Source organism: Heterocephalus glaber, unplaced genomic scaffold (assembly GCF_053883595.1).
Source record: "Heterocephalus glaber isolate CG9 unplaced genomic scaffold, H.glaber_assembly_v1.0 deba00001564, whole genome shotgun sequence".
NCBI lineage: Eukaryota > Metazoa > Chordata > Mammalia > Rodentia > Bathyergidae > Heterocephalus > Heterocephalus glaber.
In genome coordinates, this window is record NW_028258351.1 from 11,704,522 (window position 1) to 11,721,122 (window position 16,601).

General features: G+C 35.9%; 1 protein-coding gene across 1 annotated transcript in view; it reads left to right on the plus strand.

Annotated features, from left to right (window-relative positions):
* Efcab5 (EF-hand calcium binding domain 5) overlaps positions 1 to 16,601 on the plus strand; it is a 151,186-nt gene that overhangs the window by 39,409 nt on the left and 95,176 nt on the right. The window contains 2 exon segments of the mRNA XM_087192040.1: positions 8,005 to 8,062; positions 11,267 to 11,323. Coding sequence (XP_087048166.1) covers positions 8,005 to 8,062; positions 11,267 to 11,323 — 115 coding nt within the window.

The window sequence follows — 16,601 nt, forward strand, 5'->3', positions numbered from 1 at the left end:
TCTTTCTGCCTCACCCTCCCAGAGTGCTGAGATTACAGCCATGTATTGTCATGCCTGGTGTCTTGGTTACTTTCTTAGGGCCACATTACAGAGGAGAATTGCTCATGGCATGGCAAGCAGGAAGCAGAGAGCAGTCAAGGGAGGAGTAAGGGAAACATACCCTTCCAGGCCACACCCCAGTGACTCACCTCCTCCAACCTGGCTTCACCTTCCAACATCACACTTAGCTATTAACTCATCAGTGGACTAATCCACATCCCCATGATCCAATCACCTCCCCAAACCCCACCTATGAGCACATGAGGCTTTGGGGGGACATCTAGATAAAAACCATAACATTATGGCACACAACAGTGAGACCAGCGAACTATGAACTGAAACCTGTACAAACTGTGAGCCAAAATAAACTTTTCCTTCCTTTAACTTGCAAGTGTTGAATATTTTGTTCCAGCAACGAGAGAAGTAACTAAAACGCTTGGCTCCTTAGAGAAATTTTTATAGAGATCTGATTATATAGTGCTCAAGTACTTGTCTAACTTGCCTAGTGAGCACAAGGCCCTGGAATTGATACCCAACATCACAAAAAAATAAAACCCTAATAAAAAAATCTAATTAGATATATTAATTAACTTAGGAAACAAACATCTTTGATAATGACAAGTATTTCTATATGAGAAAATGTATCTTTTCATCTGCTTCTCTTGTTTTGGATCCATCAGCATTGTCTTGAGTTTTCATGTAGGTTTTGCATCTGTCTTGTCAGATTTGATACTAGTTATTTTATAATATTTTTCTGCTATTGTGAGTTGGACTTTCTTTATTCATTACATTTTCTGTCTAGATGTAGTCTGAAGAAATAAAAGCTTTTTTTTTTTTGAGACAGGGTCTCACTATGTAGTTCCAGCTAGCCTTGAACTCACTGTGTAGCCCAGGCTGGCCTCGAACTCACTATAATCTTCCTGCCTCAACCTCTAGAGTGCTGGGATTACTGGCGTGCACCACCACGTTGGGCCAAAAGCTATTACTTATTATATGATTTTGTGCCCTGCTGCCTTATTGAGTTCTCTTAATTGATTTATTGAGTTTTCTAGGGAAACAACCATATTGTCTGCAAGTAATAGTAGTTTTTCTTCTTCCTTTTCAATTTTTATACTTCTAACAACTTTCTCTTACCTAATTGCATTGGCTGTTATCTCAAATACAATGTTAAATAATGGTGGTGATATGGACATTCTGGTCTTATTTACTACCTTAATAGAAGTGCAAATGCTTTTTGTGTCACTGCTTCCCCATAGCAGCTTCTTTTATATATTAGTCCCACTCTATTTGGATGTAAAAAACATTTTATCACAATAAAAATTTATTTATGGGTAGAGGATGTAGCTCAGTAGTCATGGTTGCCTAGCATGTGCTAGGGCCCTAGATCTGATCCTCAGTACTGCAAAAAAAAAAAAAAAAAAAAAGTGATTTCTGTCTTAGAATGCTTTTGTTTTTCATATACTGGAGATCGAACTCAGGACCTTTCACTTACCAGGCAGGCACGGTGCCACTGAGCTAAATCCCCGCCCCTTATAGAGTGCTTTTTAAAAATCAAGACTTGTGCTGGGGATTTAGCTCTGTGATTCTGGTGCCTGCCTGGTAAGCTCAAGGACCTGAGTTCAATCCCCGGTACCAAAATAAAAGATAAATAAATAAATAAAAATAAAAACCAAGACTTATTGTTGACTTTGTCAGAAGCCTTTTCAACACCTATAGAGATGATCGATCATTTGATTTCCACGTTAGGTCTATTAAGGAGGAATTTTATTTATAGATCCTTAATATTGAATTATCATGGAATTCTTGAAATAAATCTCACTTGGATACTATGTATTTGATTACATGGAAACATGCTTCCTACTAGTAGGACAGAAAAAATATTTCTGTTCTATTTAAATAATTCAAGAATATTATAGGGCCAAGGATTTAGCTCGTGGTTCCACTGCCTGCTCTGTATGTGCAAGGACCTGAGTTCAATCCCTGGAACCAAAAAAAAAGAGCATTATATATATTATATCTGTATCTGTATATGTGCTTATCTATTGATAGTCACTGCCAGTGACAGCAAATGAAAATAATATTTTCCCCTTTGAGGAAAGGTTCTTATTTATTTATGGCATTGGGGATTGAACCAAAGGCCTTTGCATTGAGGTACATCCCCAGCCCTTTTAATTTTTTTTGTTTTGTTTTAATTTTGAGATAGGGTATTGCTAAATCATTAACTTGCCCAGGCTGCACTCAAACTTGTGATCCTCCTGCCTCATCCTCTCAGACTGCTAGGATTACAGGCATGCAGCATCACACCTAGCTTTTTCTTGAGTATCATTGTAGATGCAAAGATTTTCATATATATTCAGAGTATTTTAATCAGTTATAGTCACTTTTTCTTTTGAATGCTCAAATTGTGCCAACTTTGGATCCTATGTTCTAACATTATTCCTTTAGTCTTTGAAAGAAATTTCATGTATTTTTTAAAGGATTCCTGGCTCCTTTTAATGAGGGTCACTAATCTGGAAGATAGAAATGCTCATAAATACTGATATTACTTCTAGGCTCTTCAGGACTAAGAAATCTAATTTTTATTTATTATATATTACACACTCCATTTCAGAATGAAATGACAGACATTCCTTAGTATAACAAAATATTTATATAAAATATTAATTCCCTCTCCTTTTAAGATTTCTAATAAATGGAAATATTTATTCTCCATTTTATAAATTTTTTATTTTGACATTTTATTTTTTAAAAATATGCTTCAAAACCAGAGCTACAGAACATACCTATAAGGAAAATGATATTCACATTAATTTTAGCATATATAGCCAAAAAATGCTGACTGAATAAGTTAGAATATAAAAATTCAGTTTAGCCATCAGCAAGCCAAGGGTTCTCTTTAATTTCCACAGTAGTATTCATAATGGGGATCTAACTCTTTCAATATTGATACATTGACTCCAGAGGAAATCACTAAAAAAGTCTACCTTCACTGCAATATTGGATGACATAAGAATTTTTTAAAATAAGTTCATATTGATCATATCATATCAAATATGATATTTCAGGGATTTTACTTAATCTAATTGATCTTATGTTTGAATCTGTTTTTTTCTTACACTGAATTTTGGTTCTAACATCATTGATGTAATTACTGATTTGCTTTATTCTACAGCTTATATAAAAAGCTTCAAAATAATGCCAGCAAGCCTGCTAACTAATGATAGAAATACCAAATTATGTTTTAGGTTTATCTGAAGCTTTTTTGGTCCTTAGAATATACATACATATATATATATATATATATATATATATATATATATATATATATATATAGAAAGAGAGAGAGAGATACAAAACTGAAGAAATCAGGTTTTAAATTCCTTTATGCCAGAGAAAATCTTTTTTAATCATGACTCAAAACCATGAAAATATTGATAAATTTGATTGCATAAAATCAAAAGCTTTTTGCCTGGCAACATAAGTCGTGATTACTCAGTTCTCCTACTGTAGTGCAAAAGCAGCTATAAGCAATATGTAAATGAGTAATTGTGGCTGTGTTCCAATGAAACTATTTTGATTACTGAAACTTGAATTTCATATAATCTTCACATGACACAAAACATTACTCTTCTTTTGATTTGAAAAATCCATTTAAGAATATAGCAACTGGCTGGGGATTTAGCTCAATGGTTCCACTGCCTGCCTTGAAAGCGCAAGGTCCTGAGTTCAATCCCTGGTACAAAAAAAAAGAACATAGCAACCATTCTTAGTTTTTGAACCATACAAATCAGTCAGTTGGCAAGATTTGGTGTGCTGACTCCTGGTCTAAATGATATCTATTAGATCTCTTCAGATATTAAAAAATATATACTTTAAATTTCAGAACCTCTTCCCAAATCTGTATTTTCTTTCTAGTATGCAGACCTATACTGAAATTTATAACAGAGCCTGACATTCTTTGTAATTTTTTTAGTTTTATTCCTACAGGATAAACAACTAATTAGAAACTTTACCATAATAATTCTTTTTATTTTTTCTGTTCTGGGACCCAGAGCCTTGTACATGCTAGGCAAGCATTCTACCACTGAGCTATACCTGAAACTCTCTCTCTTTTTTTTTTTTTTGTGGTACCTGGGATCAAACTCAGGACCTTGAGCTTGCGAGGCAGGCATGGTGCCACTGAGCTAAATCCCTGGCCCACCCCAAACTCTTAATAATTCTTTTGGAATATGTGCATATATTGCTCTGAAATAAATAATATACATATACATAATTCTTTTTTATATATTGTGTTTTATATGTGGACATATATTTTTATTTTCAATTGAAATAATGTTTCTAACAGTGTAATTGCCTACCAGTAACATCAGAATCAGCTGGGGTGGTTGGTTAAAAGTGTAGATTCCACATGAGTCCCTGAGTTCAGTACTTATCACTGAAAAGTGCAGGTTCCTAGAATATCCTTCAGATCTTCTGAGTCAGAACCTCTAGAAATGCATTTGAAACAAGTTCCACAGGATATTATTATGCACACTAAAGTTTCAAAATCAAATTAAAGAGAAACCAAATTAAGGGAGTTTTCATACTAGTGAAAATTTCCATCAGCATGCAGGAAACTGTGTCATTAAATTTAATAAATAACATAAAGAAATTTCTGTCCACCACCTGTTTTTTGCAGGGCAATATACAGTATTTGACTGCATTTAGATCTTTTTCCATAAAAAAATAGCTACAATTTAGGAACTGATTTCAAGGCAGTAAACAGATATATTGACAAACTCTCCTGTGAGATTTTTTTTTTTTTTGTACCGGGAATCAAACTCTGGTCCTTGCACTTGCACAGAAAGTGGCAAAACCACTGAGCTAAATCCCTGGCCCGAGAGATTTTTAAATATCGATTGATACATAAAGGCATTTTTTAATATCTATAATAAGAATAACAGTGGGCACACCAGGATTCTGTTCCATCTGCTCTAAGTTCCATCGCCAACCAATTACATGACGCAAGAGGATTAAGTTCCTTTGCTGATGTTTCTTGAACTCGAAATTTAAATACTTACGGTCATTTGAGGCTTGATAAGAGCCTTAGTTTTTCTTGTTTGTTTTTTGTTTGGTACCAGGTATCAAATTCAGGACCTTGTGCTTGCAAGGCAGGCGCGGTGCCACTGAACTAAATCCCCGGCCCAAGAGCTTTAGTTTTTATTGAAACAACACTGTTGTAGGAATTTCATTAAAGAATTCAAATAATAAAAGACGATTTATCAGCCTGGATTGTTAGGATTAGGGCTTTGTCTCTCTGTGGCAAAAATTGAGATCTATATATGAACAGATGACAGTGTCAGGCAGAATATTCAGAAACCCTAAGAATGTTTGGGTTTTTTTGGTACCGGGGATCGAACTCGGGTCCTTGAGCTTGTGAAGCAGGTGGCGAAACCACTGAGCTGAATCCCCGCCCCCCCCCCCAGAATGTTTTACAACATCGTGTTCTGCTACCAATGGCTACTACTTATGGCTTGTATACATAGCAAAAAAAAAGAAAAGGAAAAAATAATCCTTCTTTAAAATTCTTTGAACTGTATCATTGTTTATGTCATCTTCAATCCATTATAGAGCCTTTGAGAAGTCCGGTCACTTTAGAACGGAGCATTTTCATTATTTATATTTAATAAAAAAGGAAACAAAATTGTTGTTCAGTTTGTCAAGACTTAATCTTCTGGTGATAATGTTGACTCAACTTGATCCAAAAAGTTTTCATCTGTCTGCTTTCCGGGACAAAAAGAGATTTATTCATCTGTTTGGTATCTCACAACAATAGGTAGAGAACACACTCCTTACATATTTGGAGCAGTTTTTATAGTGGTAGTTCATTAATTGAAAAATACAATATCACTATTATTTGTAGGTTTTACTTGTAAAATATGATCTACTACCTTTCATTGGGGTTCCCCAAAGAAAAGTATAGAATTAAAGTGAACTTTAATCCTTACATGAACTTTGTACAGTTGTAAAGTTTGTACATTTGCTTTTCTAGTTTTATTCTTTCCTTTTAGTGTCTTTTTTTTTTCTTTTTCCAGTACCGGGGATCAAAATCAGGACCTTGCGCTTGCCAGGCAGATGAAGCGCCACTGAGCTACATCCCCAGCCCCACCCCACCCCCTTTTAGTATCTTTTTAAAAGTATGTTTTCTTTCTGATTCTAATTCCTCCAGTACTTGGGAATGCATATTTGAAAAATGCTTATCACCTGATGGTGAACTGATAATGAAGAATATTTGCTCTTAAAATAAGATTTAAAACTTTGTATAGCCTGATTATTATAACATTCATATATGTGTTAAATTTTGTAAAACTAGAAGTCAGAAATGTCAGTTTTACTGCATAATTTCAATAAACAATTTTAAACAATAAAAAAGAGAAGATTATTGGTGCTAGAATTTCAGACTATTCCAGGGAAATAGAGTCTTTTATACTATTCAAGTCCTCTCTTTTCTCCCACAGTTCTGACACATAAGATCTAGAATAAGAGTTCAAATGAGCCAGGGAGTAGATCTAAGAGACCTCAAATAAAAACTTGAATCTTTTCCTGTGGGATGCAGACCCAGTTCTGGCTTGGAAGTAATCTCTGAACCTTGTATCTGTTGGTAATTTTGTGATGACTAAGGGGTCTGTGCTGCACCTCAAGATACTTTTTGAGCATTTTTTCCAGTGGCTCCTTATACATTAATAATGGAACATTTAGTTTATGAAGAGAAAGAATCATAGAGAGATAGTCCTAAGAATCACTTCCTCTACCGCGGCTACATAGAAGTCATACATGTCAGTGTCAATGCTCAAGCATTCAGAATATACAAACCAGGGACAGGAATTTAGCTCAGTGGTACCACGCCTGCCTGGCAAGTGCAAAGTCCTCAGTTCGATCCTCAGTCCAAAAAAAAAAAAAAAAGAATATACAAACCAAGTAAAATGTAAAAGGGACTTTTATGTAAATGGACCTTTATTTTATTCCCTATAATTCCCTGCAGATTCACTCATGGACAGTCTTCAAGGAAGTCATCTAGACTATGTGCCAAAGTCCATTGTGTATGTTTCTGTTGAAATGTAGCATTGCAAAAGGTTCTAAGATTTTCTTTAAAGTACTATATGAGGGCCGGGGATTTAGCTCAGTGGTTCCACCGCCTGCCTCTCAAGCGCAAGGACCCAACTTCGATCCCTGGTACCAAAAAAAAAAAAAAGACTATATGTACTTAACATTTTCTATTAAAAAAAAAACTCAAAAGATCTAACTTATCTTTTCAAAGTGCTAGTACTAGGTCTTGGCAAGACAAAGGGTATGTCTCATCCTTGCTATGGATTTCCTCTGTTGCCAGGAGACAGTGGCTTCCTAGACAGTTGTCTGCTTATACTTCAAACCAGCTGCCACCCTTTTACTGAGCCAAATCCTTGTGCTTACATTATGCCAGGAAATCCTTTAGGTGCTTCTGTACAGGTGATATTAGTCAGCATTCAATCTGAAATGAATATCTGATTTTATCAATTCAGTAAAGCAGATTACCTGTGTGCCCAAAGGGAGTGAGTACATTAGGGAAATACTTAGTATTGCATTTGAATAACTTATACTTACTGGTATGTGGTAGAATTTTATTCAAACAGGTTCTAATTTTATTGAACCTGAAGCATAATAATTTATATACACTGACTAGTTTATTATTCATCTCCAATTGATACTCTGATGTGTGTGTGTCCTGTAATTTAATATTTAAAAATTCCACTACAAGTCCTGACTTAGCCCACCCCAGCCAGAGAGGCTGCATTCTTCATGTACATCATTTTTACTCTCCCACACAGACCAACTAATCAGAATCACCAGCCAAATGTCCTCTTCTGGAATAAAAAATGTCAGTTTTCTGTGTCTAAAAGATCTTTCCCCTCACTTCTCTAACTGGCTATTTTTTCTTTTCTCTTCAAGAATCAGCTCAGATACTTCTTCCTCTGGGGTACCTTCTGTCACGTCTGGTCTGAATAAGGTACTCTTTCTATATATTTCTGAAGTACCTGCAACCATCAGTGTATTATAATGTAATTGTTATTTACCTCTCCATTTTCTCTTTGATATTTATATCATACCAATATTTGATTTGTTATGCTTTGTTTAGGGGGAGTGTTTTTTGGTACTGGGGATTGAAGTTGGGACCTTGTGCTTGCGAGGCAGGTGGCAGAACCATTGAGATAAATCCCCAGCCCTATGCTTTGTTTTTTTAAGACAGGGTCTGGCTATGTAGTTCAGGCTGACCTTGAATTCACTATATATCCCAGGCTGACCTCAAACTCACAGCAATCCTCCTGCCTCAGCCTCCCAAGTGCTGAGATTACAATATACCAATATTTGAATCTAGGCATCTGCTTGATGAATTGAAGCTCAATAAATGTTTTAAGGTGAATGAATTTATAACGAGCTTATTGATGTGTCTTTACTCAATAAGTATTTATTGCATACCTATTGAATACTTAATGTTGAGCTACATCTCATGGAAAAAAATACAAAATTTGGTTCTTACCCTGAAGAACTTACATAGTCTAGTCATAGACACCGAACTAAAACAACTAAAACATAGCCAAATTTATCAAAACATTTGTCCATCTATTCATCTTACCTCCCATAAATTTCTTGACCTATTCTGTCTGACTTTGGTGCCAGGCTCTCTCCAATAAGTGATACTTACTAAGACCAAAATGTTCTTCATGCTTCTAGGCCCAGTAGAAAGATCGCAATCTTTGTCTTACTTCTTAGCAATAGTCAATAGTGATGACCGTTTCTATCTTGAAATCCTTTCTCCCTTCTCTTCTGTGATATAATTTTCTTTCTACTTCTCTGTTTATTCCTTCTCAGTGTCCTTTCCTGGCTCATTCTCTCTTACTTGTTCAAATATTAAAATTCCTTAAGACTTGAGGCTAGGCCTTATTCTATCATTCTGTAATCATCCCTGAGTACTCTCATTCCACACTTCACCTCAGTTTTCATCTATACCTCTATGAGTTTTGGATTTATATATTTAGCTCAAATATCTTCTTCAACTTCAGTGTACCAGTGTATCCAACTATCTATTCAAATTTTGATATTTCACAAGCACCTCAGTTTCAATGTTTCAAAATTTTCTTTATGTGGTTGTCCATCCATCCAGATCCTTAAGGCAAACTTGAGGAATTAACTTTTACTTCCTCACTGTTTATTTCTAGGCAACTATTGGGTCCTGGTGATTTTGCCTCTTTTCTCAAACTTCTTCATTTCTGAACTTTCACCATTGCTTTCATTTTAGTCTAAGCTACCACCCCTCACCTACACTTGTATAATAGTCTTCTAATTGATACGTTTTCATCTACTCTTGTCCTCTTCCAGCCCATTCTTTATCTGTATTTGGAGTGATTTTTCAAAAAGATAATCTTATCATGCTGTTCTCCAACATGAAAACTGACAGTTGGAATCCCTTTACTTCTAGAATAAAAATTCAAAGCCCTTAACAGGTCTTGTAAGACCTACTTCGTCTGACTTGGAACCTGGCTCTTCTCTCCTTACAGTCTACATTTCAGGCACATAGTAAGCACTAGGGATCAAACCAAGGAGTACTTTACCACTGAGCTACATACCCAGTCATTTTTATTTGTTATTTTGAGTCAGGGTCTCACTAAGTTTCCCGGGCTGGGCTCAAACTTGTGAATCTCCTACCCCAGCCTCCCTCAATACTAGGATTACAGGCATGTGCCACCATGCCTACCTAATTTCAGTTCTTTAAACATCTTATACATCTTCCCACCTCAGGATCTTTATATATGCCATTCCTTTTAACTCAATCATTCTTCTCTTTACCTTATTCTGTCAATCCTTCAGAGTTTAACTCAAATAGCACTTCATTGTGAAACTTGGTTGTACTTTTCCTTATGTGCTTTCATAGTATCCTGTGTTCCTCCTTCATTACACTAGTTGCAATTATACTGTTTCCCCTACTATAATGTCAGCAGGAACTGTATCTGTCATATTCATCATCGAACCCTCAGCAATGAACACCATATCTTGTGAGTGATGCTCAATAAATATATGTTAAACAAATAAACTTTCCAATCTGATTTCTGCTTCAGAATGCAAGTTTTCTTTTGTAAAACTTTTTTTAGATTTTTTCGGATGGTGTAGATAATAGGATTATTATGAAATACAGTGGACACTTGAATTATGACCTGCTTGACATACAAACAATTTGGGTATGACCAGAATTTTAGTTTTAACTTGCAAGTAAAGTCTTGAATTATGACCCGAATGCTGGCTGCTTGTGCTTCCAGATGGTCTCAGATACAGATTTAATCCTTAAAGTGTTCTGGAAGGAATATTACAACATCCTTTCCTGTGTGGGGTTAACTGAGAAATCCTGGGCTAATGTCTCTCTAGACACTGAGATCTGCCTGTATACAGGAGAGAGACTTTGAAGGCTGTGTAGAGGAGCCCGAGCCTTCAATTGACCAACCTGAGTTACAACCAGCCCTAGTGAATGAATTGAGTTTGTGAGTCAAGGGTCCACTGTATATCTTAATGCTTGATGTCTGAAGGAAGGTTATGTCATTTCACACATTCCTTAATTTGGAGTAATTAAATGTTTAATTTTGAAGTCTCTGAAATTAGTCATTAGTATTTAGTGAGGATTTTATGGTAAATGTTCTTCATCATCTTAAGAAATTTCAAATAGGACTAATTATCTATTCAAATATTGATTAAATGACTACTTAGATTTTTCTTTTTTTACTTAGATTTCTCTTAAGTCATTACATGTTATATTAGGAGACTCATTGTATAATAAGATATGTTGAATAAACCAAAAGAAAATAAGAAGTGTATATGATAATTAGGTAGACATATGTCATATATGGATTTTTATAGAAATAATCATCACAGAAATAATACTGGGATGCTCTGGGAATAGCAAGAAGTCCATTTTAGCTTTGTGAAACTAAAGTCACCAGAGTTTAAACAAATAAGTACTGAGTTCATTAACTTAGTAGGTAGGCAAGGGAATATACATTGAATAGTTTAGAGGGGGGAAATTCAAGGTTTTTTAATTATTAGGAGGAAAGTTCTTAATTGTTATGATTGTTATGCAAGTGAAAACTATCACACTGTGTAGGACAGAGTGAGTCCATACATAGTTCTCCACATAACTGATAAAACAACTTCTGTTGTTCTACAGTCAAGAAGTCTTCAGTTAGGTCCAGTAATGGTCTGGTGCGCTGACATCGAAGTTCATGTAAGTTATCCACTTACACTGGATAGAACTAGTTTTGGTGAAATATAACAATTTTTTTTCCGGTACCAGAGATTGAATTCAACATTCAATTTTGATATAATCTAGGCAGACACTACTATAAGTGAAATATTTTTCTTGTACAGTTTGAATGGATAGATAGAATTTAGATTGTTACAGCTAGGGTGGGTAAGTTTTTGCTTCTACTCATTAATTAGATAGATTTACAGTGTACTTAAAAAAAATCTCAAAATACTGGATTCAAAAAAAAATACTGGATTCATATGGGGAAACTTTTATTGGTTAACTTTTTCTACATTTCAAAATATCCCCAAACTTAGTAGTTTAAAGTAATATTATGTATTTGTCTTGATTTTGTGGATTGGTAACTTTGGGGTGAGTTCATGGCTCATTTCTGCTTCACATGGTATAAATTAGACTCACTTGTACATTGCAGTAAGATGACAGTTGATGGCCTTAATTGCTTCTCTAATGATTGGCTATTTGCAAGAGCAAGGGAGGTAACTGGATCATCATCCAGCAGGCTACCATAGGCTTATTTCCAAGGTGTGGTGGAAGGGCTTCCAAATTCTGAAAAAAAGGGCACATCCCAATGGCCAAACACTTTTCAACTTTCTGCCTGCATCCTGTTTGCTCAGGGTCCATTGTAAGTCACATGGCTGCAGGCAGGTTAAAGGGTTGCAGAAACAGACCCCCCTCTTCAGGGAGGAAGTGCAAAGTTGCATTGTATACAAAAAGACATACATATAGGAATGTGAAGACTTAGTGACCATTTTTGTAATTTATTACTCTGTAATTTTTCCTCCTTTTCAGTCCCCTTAAATAGGAATTTATGTTTAGAATCTGGTTGCAGGTTATGTCTACCCCATATTGCCCAAAGTTAAGAGTTTTGTATGCTGTAGAATTCTGTTGATTGACGTAAACATCCTCATGAAATAATGCAGGTTATGGAATAGAAATATTATTCATTTCTGCAATAAGTGACACAATCCATTTAAAATCCATTTAGATTATATTTAGAAGCTTATATACAATGGCTCTGAAGCACAAAACTGGATTTTGTGTCTAAATACGGGCATCAGTAAGTAGGAGGAAATGATGTCTGAGCTGAGCAGAGACCTAAAGCATGTGGAAGATCTAGTCAGGCAGAAAAAATATTTCAAGCAGTGAAAATATGACAGAAAACCAACTAAGTGAATCCATTTTTGTGTAACATGAGACTATTGAAAAGTGCTTATTACACTGTATGGTTTACTTATCTGTTCTGTTCTACCATTTGATTCTAAGCTTTTTTTTTTTTTTTGGTGCTGGTGGTGGTGGTGGTACTGCGGATTGAACCCAGGGCCTTTACACTTAGCTACATCTCCAGCCCTTTTTGTATTTTTTATTTTGAGGTAGGGCCTCCCTAAGTTGATAAGTTGGCCAGGGTGGGCTGGAACTTTCCATCCTCCTGTGTCAGCCTCCAGAATGCTAGGATTAAAGGTGTGCACCACCAGAACCTAAGCTTTATAATGGCAGAACCCATAGTAAGTACCCCCTATGTTTGTGTAATGAGGGAGTGAGTGACTTAGTGAATGCACAATGAGGAAAAGCTGCAATAAGACACAGGTAGAGAATAGCAAGCGACATGAGAATGAAGATAGAAATCAAGGACAATGCTGTATACAGAGAAGAGGAGAGATGAAGCAGCAGAGGGAGAAGCAGTACAAGAGCAGAGTAAGAGACAGGTAGACGGGACTGGGAAATTTGTCTGCTTAGCAGTTGCATCAGAGGAACATAGAGCACTTTCTTTAAAATACTAATCTTTGGGCTGGGAATGTATCTCAGTGGCGCTGTGCCTGCCTCCTAAGCACAAGGTCCTAGGTTTGATTCCTGGTACTGGGAAACAACAACAACAAAATACTAATCTTTCAGTCTCAGACACAGGCTCTTCTTGTATTATTAAACAGCTTGCTTCCTTTTATTTTCAAACTTCAAAGTCTATTTTTTTAATTTTTATTTTATTGGTACATTTTAGGTATACACTATAATTACATTCATCATTGGAAATTTGTACCTTTACATAATCTCTCTAGGTTCTTATTTTTCCACCTTCCCCTGCCCTCCCTCCAACCCCTCCATCCCTCCCTATTTACAAAGACTTTGTTTCCATTTTCTCATTTTCTCATATTGATTCCATTCCCTTCTTTCCTTTCCCCTCCCCCTCCCCCTTCCCCTTTGCCCCTTTTCTTCCTATTTCACATTACTTATTTTACCTTTTAGTCCTTACTTACACTTTCAGTTTCTCACACTAGAGAAACTATTCAGTATTTACACATGTGTGTCCTATTTATTTCACTTAAGAGTATCGCCTCAATGTGCATCCACTTAGCTAATTTCTCATTTTTTATGGCTGAGTAGTACTGAATTTTATTTTTTAAAAACCACATTTTCTTTATCCAGTCTCCAGTTGATGGACATTTAAGCTTCTCCCAAGTTTTAGCTATTACAAGTTGTGCTGCTATAAACATGGGTGCACATATATCACTGTGGTATGATTCTTTTAATTTGGGGGGGAACATACCCATTGGGGGAATAGCTGGGTCAAAGGGGACTTCCAGTCCTAGTTCTTTGAGGTATATCCATACTGATTTCCACAGTGTTTGCACCAGTCTACACTCCCACCAGCAGTGGAGCAGTGTTCCTCTTTCCCTACAGCCCCACCAGCATTTGTTATTGGTTGATTTCATGATAGCAGCCATTCTTTCTGGAGTGAGGTGGAATCTCAGCATTGTTTTCATTTGCATCTTTCGAATGACCAGTGATGTTGAACATTTTTTCATATGTTTATTTGCTATTTCCACTTCTTTTTCTGAGACATGTCTGTTCATTTCAGATGCCCATATTTGGATTGGGTCTTTAAATTTGGGTGGTCTGACTTTTTAAAGTTCTTTATAGATTTGAGATAGTAGGCCTTTGTCTGAGGAACAGCAGGTAAAGATTTTTTTCCCACACTGTGGGTTGTCTCTTCACATTGCCGGTGGTTTCTCTTGCTGTTCAGAATCTTTTTAATAAGAAGAGAACCCACTTGTTGATTGTGCTAGTTCACAGGCAACTAAGGTTTTGTTCATAAAAATCTTTTCCTACACCAATGTCTTCAAGGGTTCTGCCTAACCTCTGTTCCAGCTGGTTTAGTGTTTCTATTTTAATATTCAGATCTTTAATCCATTTTGATTTTAGTTTAGTGCATGGTGAGAGATATAGGTCTAGATTTAATCTTTGGCAAGTTGAAACCCAAGTTTTTCAGCAGCATTTATTAAAGAAGCTATCTTTCTTCCAGTGAGGGTGTTTGGCTCCTTTATCAAAGATGAGATAACTGAGTGTGTCTGTAGTTGTTTTGGCATCTTCTAATCTGTTCCACTGGTCCTCAGGTCTGTTTCTTTGCCAGTACCATGCTGTTTTTATCACAGTAGCTTTGTAGTATACTTTCAAGTTGGGGGTTGTGATACCCCCTGCCATGTCTCTGTTACCTAGAATTGCTTTTGCTATTCTGGGTCTCTTCTTATTCCAAATGAATTTTTGGATTGTTTTCTCAAGGTCCATGAAGTATGCTCCTGGCATTTCAATTGGGATTGCATTGAATCTATATAGCAATTTTGGAAGTATAGCCATTTTCACTATGTTGATCCTTCCTACCCAGGAGCAGGGGATGTCTTTCCATTTTCTGATATCATGTTCAATCTCTCTTTTCAGAATGCTAGAGTTTTCAGAGAAGAGATCTTTGATTTCTTTTGTTAGGTTGATTCCTAGGTATTTCAGGTTTTTGGATGCTATTGGGAAAGGAAATATTTGCCCTATTTCTCTCTGAGTTCATGTAGAGGAAAGCTGTTGAGTTTTGTATGTTGACTTTGTATCCAGCTACTCTACTGAATTTGGTTATTAAGTCTAGAAGACCCAAAGTCTATTTTTGAAGGCTTCTTTTCCTAGAGAATTCCAAGTACCTTAAATGGGCATAAAATAATGACTTAGATTTTAGTAATTTTGTATTATTGGAGGAATCCAACTTGGCAGTTCTTCCTAAAAATCCTTGTGTGTTTCAAAATCTGTCAAACTGTCTTAGTCTTTAAGAGATGAAAACATACCTCAAACCAAAAAAAAAAAAAGAAAAATGAACTTGAAACTTGAAGCTATTTTTATTATTCTGAGCCATGTGATTTGATTTTGATCAAAATCAGTTTTTTTAAAAATCTTGGTAAGGGGTCGGGGATTTAGCCCAGTGGTTCTGCCGCTTGCCTCACAAGCACAAGGATCCAAGTTCAATCCCCAGTACAAAAAAAAAAAAAAAAAAAAAAATCCTGGTAGGGATGATTAACATAGGAAATCAAAATTTCTTCCTCAGTCTCAACCTAGGTGATGCATCCCTGGTACGAGGGTAGCTATTATGCTCAAGGGTAGCTATTATGCTCAAGACTTCAGCAGGGGCTGTCAAAGTATTCAACTCTTGCTAGAAAGAGGCAATAGGACAAGATACAAGATGTAATTGAAATATATGATGAATGTTTAAATTTCGTAAATTATTACACTAAAAGACATACTGTCATTAATTCCTCTCAAAATACTCCTTCTTTCTTAAAACATACTTATCTGATCATTCTTACCACTTTCTGAGGCACTTCTGGAAGTCCTCTTTCATGAGTGTTTTCATAAGTTGAGATTAAAAAAATACAGTGAATGCTGTTGTCAAGTGCCATCCAATAGAAGGATAGGCTTATAAAAACATTGTGATGTGACTTCATATACCTTATCCACCAGATCTGGCACCATGTGACTTCTAGCTCTCCTCCAAAGTCAAAATGACCATAAAAAGTAAAGTTTTGAACCAGTTAAGGAGATGATCCTGCCATGATAATGCAACTAAAAACAGGAAAGAGGACTTCCAAATGTGCTTCAGAAATGGCAAGAAGGGTAAGTAATTCAAAATAAGGAGGAATATTCTGATGGGAATTAATGGCAATGTGCCTTTTACTATAGTAATTTTTAAAAATTTCAAGTCACCACTATTTTGATTATGCCTCATACTCCTATGCAAATTTCTCAAAAGCTTGACTAGGCCAGGGATTTAGCTCAGTGGTTTCGCCGCCTGCTGCGCAAGTGCAAGGACCCGAGTTCGATCCCTGGTATCAAAAAAAAAAAAAAAAAAGCTTGACTAAAGGCATCAGAATGACCTAGGATACTTTTTATAAATGTGTCTTCCAAACTTCTACCATAGTCTTGGGATCAG